This window comes from Triticum urartu, chromosome 2A (genome assembly GCF_056163025.1).
Source record: "Triticum urartu cultivar PI428250 chromosome 2A, HENAU_Tu73, whole genome shotgun sequence".
Classification (NCBI taxonomy): Eukaryota; Viridiplantae; Streptophyta; class Magnoliopsida; order Poales; family Poaceae; genus Triticum; species Triticum urartu.
Genome location: NC_141874.1, coordinates 700,233,639 through 700,257,009, shown reverse-complemented (window position 1 = coordinate 700,257,009; position 23,371 = coordinate 700,233,639). Strand labels below are relative to the sequence as shown.

Sequence of the window (23,371 nt, the reverse complement as noted above, 5' to 3'; positions counted from 1 at the left end):
CAGCACTGCAAAGACCCACATTCAGTCGGTTACGTCCGGTTAATCGAGTCGACGAAAAGGACAAGTCAGATGATTACCCGGAGATGGTAGGGACGGTCACTTTGATCCTGGGCAAAGCCTTTGGCAGTTTGGAGGACGTAGCTTTTAGTGCTTTCGGCGCTGGAGGCGGCACAACTTTGGACTGCTTTGGAGCCTTCTCAGTCGACGTTGGAGAAGACGTCCTGGGACGCTTCGACGACTGTCCAATCGGCGCAGCCACCAGGTCCGGAGCACTTGTCGGGTCGTGAGCGTGTTTGGATCTCCTCTCCCTGCGAGGAGGTGAGTCGACTTCTTCGTCATCGGTCGATTCGTCGCTCTCCTCGTCCTCCTCGGCATCCGAGTGCCCTTCGCCGCTCTCGCCGCCGCTCGCTTCTTCCTCAACGTCTTGCTCCTGCACTCCGTTGGGCATTGAATACATGTCGATGAGGGCCTGAAAAGACAACAATCAAAAGAAATTCAGTCAACCATCAACAAGATGTCACACTGTGAATCGAAAAGATACTTGATAAAACAGAATCACACCTGCTCCGGCTGATGCGAGTTGTCGAATGGAATCATCCTCCTAGACCCCCGAGGGTTGTCTTTGTTGCTGGTGATCCCCATCAGCCACTTCTCCAAGGTGTCCTCACTGACGTCCTCCGGGTGGATCCGAGTGGAATCCTCGAGCCCAGAGTACATCCACATGGGATGATTGCGTGCCTGAAGCGGTTGGATGCGTCGACCGAGAAAGACCTCCAGCAAGTCCATCCCGGTCACCCCGTCGCGGACGAGTTGGACGACCCGCTCGACCAGCACCTTGACCTGCGCCTTCTCTTCTGGAACCACCTTCAGGGGGGCGGGCTTCTCCACTCGAGCCAAAGAAAAGGGAGGAAGTCCGGTCGACTGACCCGGGGTCGGCTGATCCTTGTAGTAGAACCAAGTCGACTGCCAGCCCCGGACCGAGTCAGGAAGGATCATGGCTGGGAAGGTACTCTTGCTCCTCATCTGGGTCCCTAGACCCCCGCACATCTGAATCACTTGTGTCCTCTCGTCACTCGGATTGGCCTTTTTGACCGACTGGGAGCAGCAGGTGAAGATGTGTTTGAAAAGACCCCAGTGCGGTCGACAGCCCAAGAAATTTTCACACATCGACACGAAAGCAGCCAGATAGACTATGGTGTTTGGAGTGAAATGGTGGAGCTGAGCCCCAAAGAAGTTCAAAAAAACCCGGAAGAAAGGATGGGCAGGCAGTGAGAATCCGTGATCTACGTGGGTGGCAAGGAGAACACACTCACCCTCCCTTGGCTGCGGCGCGGTCTCGTTTCCCGGGAGCCGTGCCGACTTGTGGGGGATCAGTCCCCCCTCCACCAGGTCGTCGAGGTCGTCCTGATTGATTGTCGAGCGGATCCAGTCGCCCTGGATCCATCCCGGCGGCAGGCCGAATCTCGACGAGGATCCGCCCCGCCTGGTCCGCTTGCTCTTCGCCTTCGCGGTCGCCTTCTTCGCGCGCTCCAGCGCCACCGTCTTCTCTTTCCTCATGGCGACGGGTCGAGTTCGAGCGAGGGTCCGGCGACGAGAGCGGAAGCGAGCGTGGCAGAGAGATCGGGTGAAGAAGAAGAAAGAATGGGAGCGCACGGGGCAGAGGCCTGGTCCGGTGCCTTTTATAAGGTCGTCCCCCGAGTGACTGACTGGTGGACCCAGACGATCTAAACAAATCCCGCAACAGTCGCGCGCGCAGTACGTGGCGAAAAAGGTGGCGCGGGGATCGAGGAGACTTGCCTAATCCGTCCCGATAACCACGGTTCTGCCCGTCTGGCGCACTTCCCAAAATTCGAATCCCGCGAAATCCGCGGAGAGCAGAGCAACTTGCCAGACTGAAGACAAACATCCTCTACATTATCATTCGGAATTCTACCGCGAAAATTCACTCGACAAAAACCAAGAATGGACCAAGGCGACTGCGAAAGGAGTCGACGTCGTCCCCTCAACTCACTGTTCTAGAACAAGATATACTCATGGCTCAAAGAATGGGTCGGAAGTGTCCCCAACTCCTTCCTCACTCAAACCCTGATCCATTCGGGGGCTAATGATGAAGCTATGTACCTAGGGTAGGATCATGGATCTGTCCAACATACCCTCCCCAAGGACAACTCTACAAAGAATCAGAAGCAGTCGAAGAGAAACCATCATCCACTCGACCATGAAGATGTGCTCACTCGACCACCTTGAAGACACTCGACCACCAGAAGGTGAGAAACCTTCCACTCTACAACGGTCAGGGTTTAAACCATAGCTTTATGAGCATTTACAACACTTTACTTCAGACGTTACCAGTAACGCTCCTCCCTTATGGGCATTGAACCTTGTGTAACGGAGGGGAGCTGGGGTCCTGGCGCACTCTATATAAGCCACCCCCCTCCTCTGGGACAAGGGTTCGCACTTTCTGTAATTCACACGCATATATTTAGTCGACCGCCTCCGGGCTCCGAGACGTAGGGTTGTTACTTCCTCTGAGAAGGGCCTGAACTCGTAAAACTCGTGCGTACAACTCCTCCATAGCTAAGATCTTGCCTCTACATTCCTACGCCCCTATTCTACTGTTAGTCTTAGAACCATGACACCGTGACCATCGATGGCGGCGGCTATGGCCGTCGTGACCTTCTAGGAGGCTTCGCTGATTTGCTACCGCACCCCTTCTGCATGGATCCGGCCATCTCGGCCTCTCTAGGGGAAACCCTTGATCGTTTGATCGAACGATGGCGGCGTCTTGGCGTCGTTTTCCCTCTTGGGGGCTTCGTCTCGGAGCTCGGCATCGGCAAGCGAGACCGGTGGTTGGCAGCGGTTGAGGTGTCCTAGCTTCTGTGGCAACGATGACGGCGGTGAGCAATGTCGGAGGCGTGGCCTTGGTCGTGGTAGTCGGCTCTTCTTCGCCGGCGTGTCCGTGGGAGTGTCTCGACTGTCTGTTGATGTGAATTCGAAGCCGCGGTGGGGGGCCGGTGGTATACGATGACGTGGGATAGGTGGTTCGTTCGGTGATCCTTCGTGCGCCACCCGTGCCTAGTTCTTAGTAGTTCATCGTCGGAGTCGGAGCTGCGATGTCTAGTATGGGTTGTATGGAGTGTTGTGCTGCAGCTTTTAGGCTATTGTTTTTTATTTTTATTTTTGATCGTCGGATCCTCTGGTCCTAGGACCTTCACCACCTTGTTGTTTTCCGTTGCTTCCTGCTATTATCAATGAATGCCAGTGATGCTGGATCTTTAAAAAAAATTATTAGATTATAGATTTATCTTGTATTGATACGTGTGATGTTACTCATAGTACGAGTAACTAGTTATATTACTACATGCCTCTTTTTCATCATTAATTACTTGCCACTTCATCTATTTTGCCTAGATATCTGTGATGTTACCACCTATGTTACTCTCGCTGTGGGTAGTCTTATTAAATTTTTCAATTTATTCTAAGTATATATACTTCCTTTGTCCGGAATTACTTGTCATAGAAATGGATAAAAGTGAATGTATCTAGAACTAATAGATCTAGATATATTTATTTCTTTGACTAAGTATTTCCGGACAAAGAAAGTATTTCTCAACGAGTTCCCGCTTGACTATGACCAACATATTAGGGTAATCCACGTAGAGCTTGGTGTATCCAGGCAGTCCGTTAGCCATGAGAACTTCTGCGACCGGTGAGGCTCCCACAACTTTCCTCTTCTTCATGAATAGAAGCAAACAGATCGTGAAAAGACTTTTCATGACACTTATATCCTAGGCCTTTTATACAATATGGGGTATACACGTGATATAACCTATGCCAGCATAATAGCACACGCAGACGGAGGGAGCCGACGGTGTGTGTTGGCGCCCGGGTGGCCGATGTACGGTATTGTGGCGGTGTTACGGTGAGGAGCATCCGTCGTCGGTCCCCATGATGTAGCCGAGTTCGGTGAACCTCATTAACAAAATATTGATGTCGTGCCTTATGTAATTGCTTGGCCTCGCATGATCGACTATGCGCCTCAGATGATTCTAATAAGTAGTATCATGTGCTAGCTAAGAATATATCGACAAAGTTCTGTGAGAGATGATTGCAGTCCGGGAGTGGAAGCACCGGGTCATGGCCAAACTTTTGCTCCCTCTTCAATTTCCATTAACAGAAACCACAGTGTCTTGATTACAACATACTGGAACTGTAAAAAAAACTACGCAAACAGGCCTGAGCTGCCACAAGAGAAGGAGCCATCTCAAAATGATAGGCAGCTCAACCGAGCACAAGTCCTCGCAAAAAAAAACAAGCACAAGCGCCAGGATGTTAATTTTTTTGACAAAGGGTGTTTTTATTGACTTATAATGTAGCATTAAGGGGATACAAAACACAATGAGAACACACCCGGCCTCTGCATAACTATGATGCATGCAGGCAGCACTAACACACACACACACACACAATCACACTAGCAAACGCAATAAGTCATACAAGACCGAAGCTATGCATAGGCGAAGAAAAGAAAAAAGAACCATCAGCACCAACCATCTCTTCATAACACAAGGACTACGAGAAAGGTTCTTCAAGTGACGCCTCCAGGAAGGGAACGACGCGCAAGCGCCGCCGTCACCAGATCCAACCATTGAATGTCAGATCATGGGTTTTCACCGTGAAGATTATGTCCGAGCAAATTCCAATCAATGCCTTCAACAAGATAACGACGCAAACACCGCCATTGCCAGGTATAACCAATTAGGGTCAGACCTAGGGTAGTAACCCTGGAACTCGAAACCAAGTACTCAAAAGCACCACCAATTCAAGTCATCATGTGTTGCCACCTCCACTTTCTGCAATCCCAGCAGTGTTACGAACAGGGTAAGGTCATTAACGAGGGAGGAAGAGTAACGACACTGCCAAAATCCCAAATCGGGACTGTCGGTGTCAAAACCGGCGGATCTCGGGTAGGGGGTCCCGAACTGTGCGTCTAGGCCGGATGGTAACAGGAGATAGGGGACACTTTGTTGTACCCAGGTTCGGGCCCTCTCGATGGAGGTAAAACCCTACTCCTGCTTGATTAATATTGATGATATGGGTAGTACAAGAGTAGATCTACCACGAGATCAAGGAGGCTAAACCCTAGAAGCTAGCCTATGGTATGATTGTGTATGGAGTTGATTCTCCCCTACGGACTACAACCCTCCGGTTTATATAGACACCGGATAGGGTTAGGGTTACACAGAGTCGGTTACAATGGTAGGAGATCTTGAATATCGCATCGCCAAGGAAAGTCCCATCCGGACACGGGACGAAGTCTTCAATCTTGTATCTTCATAGTCCAAGAGTCCGGCTGAAGGTATAGTCCGGCTACCCGAACACCCCCTAATCCAGGACTCCCTCAGGGACGCTTCTGCAGTCTCGCATCGCCCTAGAAAGTGAATGCCGGTGGCAAATCTACAGAAGAAACCATCATGCATCGCCTCTTGCTATGGTGTCCTCGTCAACAGCACCGGACTAGTCGCGGCGTCTAGTTACCATGCCCATGTAAGATGCCGTCGACGAAGACGCTGGCTGTTACATCTGTACGCCGGCTATGAAGAGCAGCTGATGTGAGGTTGCACCGCATTGCAAGGTTGCTCGTGCCATCAAGAGCCCACAAGGCCACCTGACGGCTCCATGCACCAAAGCAGCCGATGTAGGGTACTCCCTCCGTTCCGAATTACTTATCACAGGTATGGATGTGTCTAGATGTATTTTAGTTTCAGATACAGCCATTTTTGTGACGAGTAATTTGGAACGAAGGGAGTATATGACTGGTAAGCCACCGTCCAGCCACGGAATCTGGACATGCTTGACACATACGATGCCTCGTACAACCACGATCTGGACTTCCCTAGTCTGGCGGCCACCGTAGAAGACACCTAACGAGAAGCTGCGGCGTGGAGTGCTAAACGATCACTTGATCCAGAGAGAAGGCCCCAACAAGATCACAGACCGTCGCGTAGCTCACACTGCCGATTGCGCTGCCGGACTGCGCACCTTCTAGGCACCGCGCAACACCTCTGCGGCGATCGTATCTCACCGCCGCTGCTGCACGTAAGGTACCGTGCAGCCGACCAAGACCACCACTACAATGCTGCAGCCGCCACCAATGGTGGACAGAAAAACGAGTCCTCTGCCGTCGGCTGCACAGGCTTTGCCCAGCGACATCCTCCGGCGACGGTGGGGGGAGAAGAAGAAGATCGAGCGCCGGTAGTGGACGGAGGAGAAGGGCCGCCGCCCATGTCGCCCAGAGACGACGCGGGGGCAACAACAATGCTGCTCTGACAGCAACATTCAAAACAGCATCAACATCAGGGACTAAGTTCTATAACAGAGACCGTCAAGTTGTGACACGCTAGAGTGTAAACATTCACTAATTTGCATCAGAGTTGATTGCTCCAAAAATTAATCAATGATGTTCCTGTGTGTGAAACTAATGCATGGAAAACCCGGTAGCATGCGTCGGCCCGTTAGGCTATAAAATAAAATAAGGCCACTGCTACAAATCATCCGAATGATGTTTAGCAGAATTAAACCGCCCCTAGAGCCGTCCGATTTAGACGCTCACAGCCGCAGGATGAGGCAGCTCCTCCATGGCAGCAGCACCACACAGAAGCTCCCCATGGCAGCCCTGCGCAACACCGCCGGCGCCCGCCATCGCTCCATTGCAGCTCCGTCGGCGCTTCATTGCAACGCCGGCGAAGCTTCAACGGCCCTCTGGCGCTTCAATACAACTCCGACGACGCTTCATTGCAGCTCCGGTGACGCTTCACTGCAGCTCCGGCGACGCTTCAACGACCCCGCGTGCTTCACTGCAGCTCCGGCGGCCCCCCGACGATGCTTCATCGCAACACCGGCGAGCCCCCTCTGCTTCACCGGCTGTTGCAGCCCCGCATCGTCGAGCGGTTGAGCTTGTTGATGTTTTGCACCTCCTCCTCGGCCTCCCTATTGCAGCAAGTGCGGCGAGAGGCTCCGCCTTGAGACACCATCAATGGTTGCAGCACCTCGCCGGACCCCTCACATCACCGCCCACACCATGAGAAAAAATCAGCATGTGCGGCCATGACGGGATGAAGCAGAATCGGGCAGGGATGAAGCAAGGAGATGGCGAGGTGTGAAGCCGGAGAGGTACGGCCATGGCGGGATGAACCAGGAGACGGAGCAGGCAGGGATGAACCAAGGAGATGCAGGATCAAAGTAGGAGAGATGGGCCATGGCGAGCTTGCGGGGATGATGGCTATGGCGTCCAAAAATGAATGAGGCTGGAGAAAACGTGTGGATGGCCTGAAGATAACGCTAGGAGGTGGGGCGGCGGGCGGGCGCCACAAGGGACACGTGTCAAGCGAGTGTGACGGTTTAAGTTTCGTTGTTATCAGTCAGCTTAAAACAAACGTTTTCTATAAAATAATAATGCAAGAAACATCGAGAGAAGCAGCAACATGAGAAACAAACAGCAGAAGGGATTGATGGCTGCTGGAGTTTCCTGCTCTTGGTCAGCACGCTGTTGCCTACGCTTCCGAAACATGGTTATCTTAGGTTCGGGCATGAACCACATGCAGCTGGCGTCGTGCCATCCGGGCGGCAGCGTCTCCACCAGCGTGGCGGCGCCGTCTTTGAAAGCATCTCCAACAGGCGCCGGACACGCGGCGCGCAAAAAACAGATTTGTCGTGCGCATCGTTTGGTTTGGCGTGGCGCGCAGCGCCCGCTCCAACAGCCGCGCTGAAATGCAGCGCACGCGTCGCTTCAGCAGCGCACAAAAATACAGCACGCGCGACTCGCCGGTGTATTGCATATGGCATTTTTAACACAAAATGATGAACATTTTCAACACAAAATTTCACACAAACAAGTTGATGAAAAAAAGTTCATGCCCACAAGTTCATCCAACCAAATTCAAAATGCAAATCAAGTTCAATACACAAATGAGAAAGACACATCATTCCTCGTCCTCGTCCTCATCTTCGGAAGACAATTCTTCCACTTCCGAAGATGAATCTTCCTCCCTCTCTTCATCGCGCACCGCATCACGTGAAGCTCCGACGGTGTTGGCAAGATCTTCAACGGCATCTTCATGGGAATGTGTGCGAGGAGGCACATCGAAAAACATTCCGCCCATGGCGGTCGGAGGTGCACCCATGCCTCCCATGAGAGAAGCAAAACTCATGCCTCCTATGGTGGCCATAGCGTCAGGGGGAGCTCCAAAGCCACCCAAGCCACCCATGCCACCCATGGCGCCGAGGCCACCGCCACCCATGGCGCCGAGGCCAACGCCACCCATGGCGCCGAGGCCACCGCCACCCATTGCACGAACCATGGCTCTTTTTGGATCAAGACTTCTTCACGGGCTAGATTGACATACTCCATTTGCGTCACATTGAGGTTAGATGTGTCCAAGAAGAACAAGTGCTTCTCCCATTCCAACAATTTAGTACACTCCTCATTGCTCACCTTCCTCTCCTCCAAAGCCACCTTTCTCTCCTCGGCCGCCACCCTCCTCTCCTCGGCTGCCAACCTCCTCTCCTCGGCCGCGGCATCTTGGTTCCTTGCCATTTTCCTCACCTCGTTGGCTTCTTTTCTTGCCTTCACAATTGCTTCCATAGCATTTTTGAGCTCATCATCTCCTTTCCTCTTCTTCTTTTCGGTTTTGTCTTTCTTGCACCCATCCGGTCGCTTTGGCTTCGAGTATGAAACCGAGTTGGGTGTGGGGCTTCTCTTGTCGTCATCACTTGATGCATCATCCTCATCATCATCATCATCCAACTTAATTCTTCGCTTTCGTTTGGTGCTCAAATGCAAATCATCCAAATCTTCACGCTTCTTCCATTTCTCATCATCCTTCAACACTTCATAGCAATAAGGCAAAGCAAATACCCTTCCTTTCTTGATCTTCCCCTTCTTGGTTTCCCTCTCCTCTTCTTTGAACAAGTTTTGCGCAATGTTGAACTACATGAAAACAAAGCAAGTTAGCACCAACAACAAGTAGATGAACATGTATGAAATGCCACTTACTCTATCGTCCTCATTTGTGCCACTTGGGTTCAACTTGTCAACCGCCTTTTGACAGGCCATCCACCTTTGACAATCCGAGTTGATTGTCGACCACCGGGACCTAAGTGATCGGCCGGAGCGGTCAATTCCACTCACGTTGCGAACATCAAAGTGTTCCTTCATCCGAAGCCAATAAGCATCTCTACTTTGATCACCTCCAACAGATGGATCCCTCGACACTTGCAACCAAGTATTGCATAGTAAGATGTCATCGGCGTTGCTGTAATTGCCCGCTCTTCCTTTTGGTGCGTCGACAATGCCCTCACCCTCCTCGTCCACCTCGAACTCATGGTTTCAAAATGCATGTCATTGGTTTGAGACCAATGCGAATTGTTGGAGCCAACACCCATCGTGGACATGTATGCATCATCATTGAGACTACAATTTTTTTGCACAATGCAAATAAGCTATCTATATGTGAATGCATTCAAAAAATAACAAAAAATTGAAAAGTTAGAATTTTTTTACCTTGGAGGCATTTCGTCGAACATGTTGTGCGCGCCGGCCGCCGGCTCAACGAGTGAGCTCGCCGGCGCTTCGGCAGCCGCCGCGCCCGTCGCACGCCCCGCAAGTTTCTTCCTCCTCGCCTTGGAGGTGCCGGAGCCGTCCGCCGCCTTATTTTTCTTCGCCGATGTCTTGTCCTTCTTTGGCGGCGCCGCATTGGGGAGCTTTGAGGAGGAGGGGGCGGCGGCTCGGGCCGGCGCCGGCGCGACGCCACCCGCCGCCGAGGTCATCCGCGGCGGCATGAAGAGGCCGCGCGCGAGGCCGATGGTCGGAGGAGCTCCGGCGGAGGCGAGGCCAACGCCACCCGGGCTAGGGTTTGTGGTGGCGGCGGCGGGGGGGCGGGGGGGTCGCGGCCATAGGACGGGGTGAGCGGGGTGCCGGCGCGTGCGTCCATGGGTGCGGGTCGCCGGCGCCGGCGCGCGCGGGGCTTTGGAGCGAGAGAAGACAGAGCGAGCGAGTGTGCCGCGCGCGGAAGCGGGCGCCGCAAATACACCGCACGGGGTACCGCTTGCTGCCGCGCGCCCAACTGCTTATATCACGCGCGCGGTTATTGCGCGCCCGCTGGAGCCATCCGCCGGGTTGCGCGCACGCTAAAGTGGGTCTATTTACGGCGCGGCGCCTGTGTAGCGCGCCTGTTGAAGATGCTCTGAAGCTGTACCTGTACACGCTGCAGGCTGCTGCGGAGCCGTGTCGGCCATGACAAAGTAGGCGGTGCCACCGCTCAGCTCCCCGCCGATCCACTCGGCGTCCACGGCGAAGCTGCCCGGGAATCCCAAGAAGAGGACGTCGTCCTCGTCGCAATAGAAGTCACGACGCGCCCACTCCACCACCTCACCGCCCTTCTTCACGCGTAGCTTGTGCAGCGACACCGGCAGGTCGTTGGCGTTGCCGCCGTCGTCCTGAAGAACACTGGCCAGCAGCAGCCTGCCGTCGTACTCCACGAGGTGGCTGCACCGGCGTGCCTTTCCGGGCACGACCGGTAACGCGAAGCCATCGACGAGTGGTTCCCCGTTCGGCTGGAGCACGTGGTAGGTAGCCAAATCCACGCAGACGACGTAGCCGCGGTAATGCGCGGCGGCGCAGCAGCGGCCGGTGCCGCCGAGATCTGACGATGCACGCTGCCATTGGCCGTCGCCGGGGCGCAGGAAGGATGCCCGGAACCTGTCTCTACGGTATGGATAGGTATAACATCCATGTCGCGGTGGGTTCGGGCTGAACTTGTATAAGAGGATGGCGCTGTCATCGGAGATGATGCGGTGCAGACGTTCGCTGGGGAAAGGCAGTGTCCGGAGCTCGCCGCTCAAGGGGTTGACGAGGGAGAGCTCCTTGTGGGCGCTGAGCAGCCACGCCGCCGTGTCGTCCGCGCAGGCAACCCTCCTGTCCCGGACGCAGACGCCGGGCGCGCGGTAGTTCGTCCTGGAGAAGACGCGGCACCGCTGGTCCTCCACGGAGCCGTCGCCGGCCTCGGACGACGCGAGGAGCCACGGCAGGAGCTCTTCCTGAACTTCGTGCGCGTGCCGCCATGGCCTGCAGATGGCGTCGAAGCGGACGGAGTCGGACGCGGTGCCACTACAACACAGTAGATATTAGGAGGCATTAAAAAATGCCTTTAAAAGTCTAAAAAATGCCTTCAAAGATGTACCAAGGCGTTTCAGGAAAACGCTTCACTTTCGCTAACGTTGGAGAATTCGTAAGAGACAGTACGCGGCTATCTTTTAAAGCGGCTAAATTTCATCTCGGTAGGCGATATGGGACTAAATAGTTAGTGCTTGTATTCAAGCGTCAAATGGCTGGCGCAATAAATGTCAATAGCGTGGGGTTGACGAGGGAGAGCTCCTTGTGGGCGCTGAGCAGCCACGCCGCCATGCCGTCCGCAGGCAACCCTCCTGTCCCGGACGTAGACGTCGGGCGCGCGGTAGTTCGTCCTGGAGAAGACGCGGCACCGCTGGTCCTCCACGGAGCCGTCGCCGGCCTCGGACGACGCGAGGAGCCACGGCAGGAGCTCTTCCTGAACTTCGTGCGCGTGCCGCCATGGCCTGCAGACGGCGTCGAAGCGGACGGAGTCGGACGCGGTGCCACTACAACACAGTAGATATTAGGAGGCATTAAAAAATGCCTTTAAAAGCCTAAAAAATGCCTTCAAAGATGTACCAAGGTGTTTCAAGAAAACGCTTCACTTTCGCTAACGTTGGAGAATTCGTAGGAGACAATACGCGGCTATCTTTTAAAGCGGCTAAATTTCATCTCAGTAGGCGGTATGGGACTAAATAGTTAGTGCTTGTATTCAAGCGTCGAATGGCTGGCGCAAAAAATGTCAATAGCGTGACTCGAGCCACCGACCTCAGGTTATTTCTAAGGCAATGCAAACCATTCAACCACCCCGCTCCTCCTTTAAACACAAACAGTAGCTTCTATATGTACTAGTATATCTGGCTAGCTGGGCCGCACGAGTGGAAGGCTGTTGACGTACATATTCCATCCAGTAGGGACTGATTTGGAAATCTAACTGAGATTTCGAGGTGTTTTCCTCCGGAACGCCTTCAAAGCATGTGCTGGCAAGTTTCAAAACACCCCTCGTGCTTTGGTAAATTGCGACGTTCTCTAAAAATGCATCTAAATCTCCAGTGGCGTTTTGCAAAACGCCTGTATACTATTCCATATCACGGCACTTTTTTTAAATGCCATTAATTGAGCATCTTTTGAGGCATTTTTTGTAAGTGCCTGCTAACAATGGACCTTTGAAGGCTTCCCTCAAAAAAAAGGACCTTTGAAGGCATTTTCTCCTAAACGCCTTTGAAAGAGATAATCTAAAGCACTTTTTTTATGTCTTCAATAAAATGCCTCTATTTCTTAACCGTGTTGTAGTGTGCGGAGACGGCAGGCGATGTCGCGGAGCAGGTTGGCCGGGAGGTTCGCCCACTGGCCCGTTGCGGCGGAGGCCGTTGTTGCCGGCATTGTGTGCGCTGCGCACAATCCTGGTCGTCGATCCGGTGGGTGGGTTGATTTGGCTTCTCGCTCGTGATCCGTCGGGGCAGTAGGGGTAGGAGGTTGAGGCGTAGAGACGTACGTGACCAGAAAACCTTTCGGACTCGGCTCCGACTCGGAATTACAGTACGGCATCCACGCTTCGCCTCCGTTTGTGTTACGCTGCACCTAGCTACACGTAGTCTTTTTTTTTTTTGAGAATTAGCTACACGTAGGGTTTTTTTTTTACGACAAAGCTACACGTAGGTAAACGGCCCAAGCGACACGGGCGGCGAACCAGGCGACTCATGGCTCAGGCCCAACAGTAGCATCTCACGGCCCATCTCTATTTGCAAAGTATTACGGAGCAAATACCGGAGGGCAGCATGAAAGAGAAAACCTAGATCGATCTGCCTAATTAGCGATTTGGGATCGATAGATTGACGTCCTCCGAGGCGAACTGCAAGCGCCCGCCAGAGACCCGGCTCCGGTGGCTCGTGGCATGTCTCTCCCGGCGTCCATGCCCGCTGATTTGGTTGAGCTGGTCGGTCAGCGGGTGTTGGCCGGAGACTTGCTCGACTACGTCCACGCGGGCGTGGCATCACCGACTCGTGCTTTCATCCACGTCGATGGACGATGCTGCCTGAGAGCATCTTCAACAGGTGCCGGTCGCGCCGCGCGCAAAAAACACGTATGCCGCGCGCATATCGCCTGGTTTGGCGCGGCGCACAGCGCTGACTCCAGCAGCCGCGCTAAAATGCAGCGCGCGTGCCGCTCCAGCAGCGTGCAAAAATGCTGCGTGCGCGACTCGCACAAACAATATAAGCATTCAAAAACAAAAGCAAAAAAATCAAAAACAAACAAAAATAAATAGTTCAATTTCGTTTATTACAACTCAAACAAACAGTTTATCGTTCAATACAACAAATAGTGCAATTAAAAACAACAAATAGTTCAACAATACAATAACGAACGCACAAACCATGATGCTCTTTGTCGTCCATTTCATGCCCATCACTCCTCAATGAGATCCTTCTGAAGATCATTATGTGCTGCAGGACGTCGAATGGCATGATAGGAGGCAACAAAACGGGCCACCCTTTCAGCCCTCCGTCGCACTCGCACGGGATATCCCAAGAGCTCATACTGAGAGTAGTCTACATCTTGGCCACGCTCATTCTCGATGATCATGTTGTGCATGATCACACAAGCATGCATTATGTACCAAAGCATCTTTTGATCCCAAAATCTAACTAGTCCTCTCACAATAGCAAATTGGGCTTGCAAAATTCCAAAAGCTCTCTCCACATCTTTTCTAGCCGCCGCCTGAGCATTGTGGAAATCAAGATTTTTCTTACCTTCTGGCTTTTTCAACGGCTTGACAAAAGTTTGCCACTTTGGATAGATGACATCCGCTAGATAATAGCCATAGTTGTATGTACAGCCATTTGCTACAAACTGCACCGGTGGCAACTCCCCATTTGCAATCTTACTCATCAATGGTGACCGGTTGACAACATTGATGTCATTCAAAGATCCAGGCATTCCAAAGAATGCATGCCAAATCCAAGTCTCTTGATCGGCCACCGCTTCAAGGATTATAGTGGAACCCTTTTTTTGGCCGTGGAATTGCCCATGCGATGCCTTTGGACAATTCTTCCAAGTCCAATGCATGCAATCTATTGAGCCAAGCATGCCAGGAAAGCCGCGAGCTTTGTTCATCGCTAAAAGCCTTGCGACGTCTTCAGCGTTGGGAGATCTCAAATACTCCTCGCCAAACACTCACAATTCCGACAGCGAAGCGCTTGACACACATGATGGCTTGGCTCTCATCCATAGCCAAGTGATCATCAACTAGATCAGTCGGTATACCGTATGCCAACATACGCAAAGCGGCTGTCACCTTCTGAAAGGTGCTATGCCCGAGCTCTCCGGCGGCATTCCTTCTTTGCTGAAAAAAACGATCATGGCTCACTAGTTTCTCTGCAATGCGCCTGAACAACTCGGTGCTCATCCTAAACTGGCGACGAAAATACGACTCGGGGTATGTGGGATTCTCCATAAAATAATGCCTGATCAATCTGTTGTGGGCATCGATCCTATCCCTTCAAATTTTTTGCCGACCCATAACCGAACCACCTTGTTTCGGTTTTTTATTAATATGCATAGCTAGGATCATTGCAAGATCCTCCTCCTCTTCCATATCAAATTCTTCTTCGGAAGAATCATACGACGAACTCATCTACAATGTTGAATACTATGCTATAAATAAAAAACTACAATCAACATGCACGGAATTCATGGCTTTTGAGCAATACATACCTTCTAGGCGTTTTGTCGAACACCCAGCGGGCGCCGAGCGGCAGCGAGCGCGCGGGCGCTGTTCGTCGGTGGACCAGCACGCGCGCGGGGCGGCGGGCCTAGAGGGGGGCCGGAGAAAGCGCGCGCGGGGCGGGGATAGGCCGGGGAAGCGCCGGAACGGTCGCCGGGTGGTGCGGTCGGCGGCGGCGGCGCGGCTGGAGGAGGGTGGGAGGTGCGAGCGAACGCGCGAGAGTCCAGCACGCGGAAGCGGGCGCAGCAAATAAGCGGCGCGCGATTGCGTTTCGGTCCGCGCGCTGGACTACGTATGCCGCGTGCGCGGTTTTTGCGCGCCCGCTGGAGCAGCTATTTCGGTTGCGCGCGCGCTAAAAAGGAGGGATTTTACGGTGCGGCGCTAGTTTGGCACGCCTGTTGAAGATGCTCTGAGGGCCATGGACTCCACCCAAGAGATGGCAGAAAGCGTTTCCTCAACCTGGACACCGGAGTTTTTGTCCGCCCTCGAGTTCCTCTTCTTGAGGACTATGCCATCCTCTGTCCGGTCGAAGGCCTTCTCCTCCTGCAGCGGCAATACGGTGACCAACACAACATCATTTGCCTCCTTCATCCCTTCACGGGGGACGTTGCAAGGTTCCCACTAATCACGCATCACACAATATTGGGATCGAACCCAGATGGCATGCTTTACAATTTGTTACCTGGCAGCGCGGCCGCCTCCTTGAGCATTAGTGCCAAGGGAGTCGCCATGATGATGATGGTGCTTCCACGTACGCATCGCCTACTCTTTGCTACCACCGACGACAAGCAATGGAGCTTCTCATCCTGGAGTTTCTCCCCAGATGAGACCACCATGTCATCCCAGGGAAAACTTTACATGCTGCAGAAGTCCATGGATACCGGTGGAGTACAGATTTTCCAAGTTGACCCACCTCATGAGATGTCCGGGTTCAGTTCGTCTTCGTATCCACCACTCAAGGTTATCCCCGTATGCACGACTCGGATCCGCAACCCTTTCGGACTAATAGAATGTGGCTCGGAGATCCTGCTCGTGGCTTACACGAGAGTCTATAGAATAGAGGATCTTATCCTAGAAAAAATTGTCCCACTAACAAGCATAGGAGAAAACGCTCTTTTGATGGGTTTTGAAACGAGTCAGGGTGGCATCAGAAGGAGCTTGAGTGTCAATACCAAGGCGATGCCTACCATTAGGAGTGACACTATCATACGTAATAACCCCCTAGGTGACGAATCACTTGGACAATATCACCTCGATACTGGCACTTGGTCAACAAGAGAGGAGCGGTGCATGAAATATGATGGCCGGTTCTATACTTGTAGCACTGTTCACCTCATTAACCATATGTATGGTGTCTGTCATTGTTCTGTTAACTGGTGAGCTGACCTTTTTCGCTCCTGATTTACTTGAGTATATAACTGTAAAAAAATTGCAACTTATTTGTATGTGTCCATGCAGGTACGCAGGCCGAAAGAGGCTTTGGTAGCTAGTGCCGGGCCGAGGAGATTATGTTTGTGACAAGATAAGTTTGGTGCTACTTGTTTTCTCTTCATGGGAAGATAATTCACTTCATTCGACAATTATATGCATATGGCCAGCCTTTTTATACGTGTAAGATGTAGGAACCAAAGTAGTATTGATCTTGATTATTATATTGTACACATACGAGATGAATGAACCGATTACCCCTGGCCCCTATCAATTGTTATTCATATATAAGCTGCCGAGGATGTGATGAAACTCATCTTTATCAAGTTTTTTCCAGAGTTTATTTACTAAACCAAGGGGTGGAGATTCATGAGCTTGTTGCCCTTGGGGAAATGCGAGCAGGTGGACGGGTGCCTGACTCCATCCCATGGTTGTGAAAGCTGGACAGACAGTACTTTGCGCGCTCTGCCTATGCGGCTTTCTTTAGAGGCTGAGAGGTTTTCGACCAGGTGTTGTGGATTTGGTACTCCCGTAATCTGCCTATTATTTACCGCCCTTTTGCTTGGCTTCTGACCTGTGATCGTTGCTCGACGGCTGACCGTCTGCATCAGCTTGGACTTCGTCACCCGGCTGCTTGTCTACCATGCGATCAGCACCAGGAGACCTAGCGGGGTGGTTCGTCGAGTATGGGCCATAGTGTTGCTCAGGTGGCGCAAGAGGGAGTGGATGCTAGCAGTGGATTCAGATCGTGTAGCTTGGTGGACTTCCATTAGTGTGCCTGACACCGTGAGACTAGGATTTTAGATGATGAGGAGGAGAGAGAATGAAGAGGGGAATAGTCCGCTGGTAGAATTGTAGACGATCAGTAGTGCTAGAAAATCGAACGCTGCGGACTGCCATCCACCATTGTATCAAGAGTGCATCTGTAAAGCTACAACTGCATCCTTTCTCGATCGATTTGGTCTTCAAATTTCAATACCTCGCTGGCGGTGCGAGATCGCCCGAACCTTGTGCAGCACAGTGATGAAATGATGCTGGAGCCTGGTGTACGATGTGTGTGGTAGTTGATGTATATGTCCTGGATGTTACCGTCGGTGGCAGCAAGATGTTTGTCCAGGCCCGCCGGCGTCTTTGTCCAGGTGGGAGTCCATTGCATAAAACTGACGCATTTGCGGTTAGGTTTGCAAAAAGGGTGTGGCTAGTTTTCAGTGGACTGAGACTGAATCAAGTCTCAGTCAAGCAACACAGTATATAAGTAAAAACGAAAAACAAACAGAATTTTCTTTTGTGAATCTTAAGGCAAGATCAAAGAAATATGCATCGACTAAGACATAAAAGTCTCGGTCGACTGAAATTTAGCAAAATTATATCCAAAAACCACCTGGTCCCCAATTTTTTTATAAAAACCACCACATATTCAGTAATTCTTTTGCAGAATACACTCATCGAAGGATTTGGCCGATTGAGCACTTTTTCGATAGATGTGTCTTGATAGTAAGAACCTGACTTGAAAAAAAAATGTCACATGTGCACATTGATCGGTTATCTACTCTTCTTATCTCTCTTTCTTCTCACTCCCTCTCTCATAACGCCATTGCCGTCGGCCCGCCACCCTACATCCCTTCTCTTCCTCTCCTCTTCCTCGCTCTATCTCTCTTTCATACAATTAACTCCTCTCCCCTGACCTTCCCGGCCTTTCAGCACCACATCTTGCTACCCACGGCTCCTAACGCATCCCCATCCCTGCCACCGATGACCTGCGCAGTCGCATCACTGCTGCATCCACAGACAACATGTCTGTGGATCGGTGGCCGAAGCTTTCCGATGTTGCTGATGCCAGAGGCAGCGAGGACCGCCTCAGTGTGTTGTATGACATCCTCCTCCTCAAGTGTGCCGGCACGGCCGCAACCATTCAAACTAGAGTCCTCGCCCGACTCTAGCGCGGATCCAGCGATGGAGTTGCCTCTTATTCATTGGGGTCAATTGACCCCAATGAAATTAGCAAATCCTTCACAAACTTAGTACTAATCACTATTCATTTGTAAAGGATGACCCCACTATCATACACATGACCCCATTAAACCATTTTTCTAGCTTCTTCCATGCGTGGATCGAGGGGGGAGGTTTTCCCTAGTCACCTTGTGAGTGGGGAAAAAAAACACCGGTATCATGCACCCTGTGAGATTGACCGGGTGTTTTCATTACTGCATGTGTTTTATAAGTAATACAAACACTTCGCATTTTTTATTGTTGTGGGAAACACCTATGTTTATGATTTACATATATGATTTTATCTTTAAAAAGAACATTATCTATTATTTAACCACAAAACATCGTGTATTATTGATAAGTCTGTTATCAATCCGCCTGTGCCAATCGCGCTCACACAAGCATACAAAAAAAAGGTTTCACACCTACACGCCGACCAAAACTTCGGTCGGTTGCTCACACGTCGTTGGATACACCCATATCCTGCGGTGCCTGCCCATACTAGCGATTTTGTATCGGGGAGCACGTTGCCGGTGGCCCCACGCACTTTCATCATATCCGCTCAGCGGCTGTTGCCATCCACTTTTTTTCTCCTTTCTTTCCCAAAGTGCCATCTCTTCTTCCCCAACAGCCATGCAGCCCACAACAAACGTCATGGATTTTGGAAGCTGCAAACAATGCCCATGGATGGGAATGCAGCCATAAACGGCGAGCTTGGTGGCCGCGGACGGCAAGGACGGGGTGGGGCTTTCTTTTTGAGCACCCCGTATCAGTGGTTTTGCTACATGCTAGAACTAGCATCAAAAAATACTACAACCGACTCCTCACACTGCTAGAACCGGTGCTGCATTTTGCTTAACGGCATCATGGTGTTTTGCTACAATCGAAGACGGCATATGCTACATCCAGTGTTGTGTTCTGCTACCACCAGCCTCCCACACTGCTACAACAGACGTTTCATTTTGCTTGCATCGTGCGACAACATCGAGATTTTTGCTACAACTAGCGTCGCATCCTGCTATATCCAGTGTCGTATTTTGCTACAACCGGTAGCACGGCAAGCTACAGCTGCAGTGCAGCGAGATGTGATGGCTCAGCAGCAAGGAATTTTTGGCTGGATCCAAGGGTCAAATTTGCTGGAACCAGCGAGCCGAATTGTTGCAACGGTGAGTGGCGTCGAACAATGACAACTTTATTTTGCTGCAACCGTAGTAGGCATTTTCTATGACCGTCAAGAGGTTTTGCTACGACCAACACCGAGGGAGGTACATTGCGAGCTTTCCATGGGTGCTGCGGCGGGCGGCCGCCACCACCGAAGCTGCGCCGCGTCATTAGCCAGAGTTGTGACCGTTGCCGTTTGCTTTTACTCCAACATGTGGGCGCACAGTATTGCATGCGTGAAGCCGACGAGAAAGGCTTGGGAGGCAGCGACCGGCATTGTAGACGGCGAACCAGTGGCGTGTGAGGCGGTGCTTCAAGGTTGGTCATTCACTCGTTCATGGCGATTGCCGGTGGCGCCATTGCTCCTTTTCCTACTGGCTTCACAGATTTGGTTTTAGGAGAGAAAAGGACATGAGAAGCCCCAATCCAACGACAATACGTGCTTGATTGGAACAGTTGTGGCGCGACTTGCCCAACTATTGGGCTGGCACGCCGGCACCTAGCACTGACTACTCTTTTTTTTGAACAGAACGTACTGGAGAATGACGTGCCGGATCTTAGCCCCATCAGCAGGCCCAACAGTAGCATCTCAGAGCCCATCCTTATAGTTCGTGGCCAAGTCGATCGGTGGTTTCCAAATCACCCGGAAAAAAAAAGATCGGACCTTTCCAAAAAATAATACGGAGGAATTACTGGAGGGCAACAAGAAAGAACCTAGATCCATCGATCTGTTTAATTAGTTATTAGTCTTTGGGATCTATAGATCGAAGTCCTCCTCGCCCTTGCGTACTGCAAACGCTCTCCAGCAATCACCACAGCTGCTTCCGCCACCGGCTCCGGTGGCTCGTGGCATGTCTCTCCCGGCGTCCATGCCCGCTGATTTGGTTCAGCTGGTCGGCCAGCGGGTGCTGGCCGGAGACCTGCTCGACTACGTCCGCTTCCGCGCCGTGTGCGCGCACTGGCGATCCAGCACCATCTGCCCACGGGGACGTGGCATCACCGACCCGCGCTTCCATCCGCGTCGATGGATGATGCTGCCCGACGGCCATGGACTCCACCTCAGAGATGGCAGGAAGCGTTTCCTCAACCTCGACACCGGAGTATTTGTCCGCACTCGAGTTCCTCTTCTCGAGGACCATGTCATCCTCTGTCCGGTCGAAGGTCTTCTCCTTCTGCAGCGGCAATACTGGCAATACGGTGACCAACACAACAGTATCTGCCTCCTTCACCCCTTCACGGGGGACGTTGCAAGGTTCCCACCTATCACGTATCACACAATAACCTTGGGATCGAATCCAAGTGGCATGCATTATTATTTGTTGCCTGGCAGCGCGACTGCCTCCTTGAGCATTAGTGCCAAGGGAGTCGCCATGATGATGATGGTGCTTTCACGTACGCGTCGCGTACTCTTCGCTACCACCAAGGACAAGCAATGGAGTTTCTCATCTTGGAGTTTCTCCACAGATGAGACCAACATATCGTCCCTATACGAGTCCATCATCTCATCCCAGGGAAAACTTTACATGGTGCGGAAGTTCATATCTACCGGTGAAGTACAGATTCTTCGGATCGACCCACCTCGTGAGGAGATGTCGCGGTTCAGCTCGTCTTGGTTTCCGTCATTGAAGATTATCCCGGTATGCGCGAGTCTGATCTGCAACCCTTTCGGATTAGTAGAACATGACTCGGAGATCCTGCTGGTCGCTTTCATGGGAGTCTATAGAATAGCGGATCTTATCCTAGGAAGAATTATCCCGCTAACAAGCATTGGGGACAATGCTCTCCTGATGGGTTTCGAAAGGAGTCGATGTGCCATCGGATGGAGTCTGAGTGTCAGTATCAAGGCAATGCCTACCATTATGGGTGACACCATCATACGAAGTCATCCTCTAAGTGACAAAACTCTTGGACAATATCACCTCAACAGAAGCAGTTGGTCACCAAGAGCGGAGCGATGCCTCAAATATGATGGTAATATGTCCTGTACTTGTAGCACTGTTCACCTCATAAACCATATGTATGGTGTCTGCCATTGTGCTGTTAACCGGTGAGCTGGGTTTTTTCACTCTATTTTTCTTTTTGTTGCTTACCAGGCGTCCACTCCTAATTTACTTTAGTATTTTTATTAACCGTAAAAAATATTGCAACTTATATGTACATATCCATGCAGGGACTTAGGCCAAATGGGTAGAAAGCGCCGGACCGTGGAAGATTATGTTCTCACAAGATGAGTTTGGTGCTTACTTGCTTTCTTTTCATCTGAAAGATGCTTCACTTCATTCGGCAATTATATGCATATATGGCCAGCCTTTGTGTGCATGTAAGATGTAGGAAGGAATTTATTGATCTTGATTATTATTATATCATACGCATATGAGATGAATGAACCGATTACCCCTGGTCCCTATGTATTGTTGTCATTCATAAGCTGCCGAGGGTGTGATGAAATGCATCTTTATAAAGTTTTTTTCTGGAGTTTATTTTCTTTTTTCATGTGGTGAAGATTGGTGAGTTTCTCGCCCTTAGGGAAACGCGAGCAGGGGATTTGAGAATTTGCTACATGTGTGTTGCTCTTTGAGGATTTGGCCCCGCTTTGCCTGACATCAATTAGTTGCCATCTTTCCCGGATTCTTGATGATTTGCCCTGTTGTTGCTGCCAATACGGACCTACAACAAAATGTCCAACATGCCCCTGGTGAGGCCTAGTGTCGTTCTTGTTCCCTTGTCCTCACCTCGCCCAAAAATCGGCATGGTGGCGGACATAAGCTACACGGCAGCACAGCCGGCTCCACTTGTTCGTATTTGTCCCGTGACCCAGCCACAATGCGTATGCGACCACTGGACATCTTTGAACTGAGCTAGACACGCATGAACTCCCCGATGTCCACGGATGCACGATGTCTGGTGCTCACCTCCAGGATGGCCACCTCCAGGCATGGCGGGAGGAGGGAGGAGAATTTGCTAGCAGCGTATTGGTGGAGGACAACGGATGCGTGTGCCCAGCGAGCTACTGGTTGAGGTCGTGACCTCGGCATTTCTTTCAGGTCATCAACATCGTACTGCTTGTTCTAGACCTGCCAGTGAAGGTCCTCGAGCGGGGTCTCGTATGGTCGACGTGGAGGGGTTGGGCCCATGATGCGACTGGAGGCGGTCGTGGAGGAGCGCGAGGTGGAAGAGCACGGCAACGACCCACGTCCGTGTAGGAGATACGCGGAGGCAGCAGCACAGCAAAACGACGGTCGAGAGGAGGCACGAGGCGAGCAGCTTCTGATGTGGACATAGCTATCATAAAAACGTCTAAAAATATTACATGACAAATTAATAACCAGGTACAATCGCTTATTTGTACATATGATTTAACTGACGAGAATATGATACTACACTTATATTTAGATTTATTTATACTCGGGAATAAAGGAATCAGAAAAACAATTAAAGAAAAGCAGCAATCCTTGCATGCATGGACTCCACCACCGAACCATCCATCTCATCCATCATGCATGACGAGCAAAAAGCCAACGTCACAAGAGTCACACAATTTTTTGTGGTTGAAGGAACCGTACCTAGCGGCCGCCGCCGGCGCTGGTCCGTCCCATCTCCGGTGGCCTTAGGGTCATGAAGGCGGAGTGGATCTCGGCCCTTACCGGTGGGAGGGCTCCGTTTTTATATCTTTTTTCGAGCTTTGTTAGGGTTTGTGTCCTGCTCAGGAAGGCGAGATGTCGGCGGTTCCCTAAAGATGGAATAAAGGTCTCCCCATCTAGTCCCCGTTCCGGTGATGCGTGTAGCATCATCGGTGGGCGTGTGGAGGTGTGTCTCTGGCGGATCTGTCTTTGGTGGATTTGCTCGGATATGTTCGTCGTTCATTTTCGTTCGTGTGTCTTCAGGTTGGATCCTTTTAA

The 23,371-nt window shown here is 51.5% G+C and overlaps 1 protein-coding gene across 1 annotated transcript; it reads left to right on the top strand.

The window, feature by feature from the left end:
* The first annotated feature begins 20,323 nt into the window (after window positions 1-20,323).
* On the top strand, window positions 20,324-21,523 carry LOC147986909 (uncharacterized). The gene has a single exon (XM_087542202.1). It carries the CDS (start codon window positions 20,324-20,326, stop codon window positions 21,521-21,523), a length of 1,200 nt encoding a protein of 399 aa, XP_087398328.1.
* The last annotated feature ends 1,848 nt before the right edge of the window (window positions 21,524-23,371 follow it).

What these genes read in the sequence shown, in the direction of transcription:
- LOC147986909 (XM_087542202.1), top strand. Translation starts at nt 20,324, where the DNA reads ATGTCTCTCCCGGCGTCCATGCCCGCTGATTTGGTTCAGCTGGTCGGC.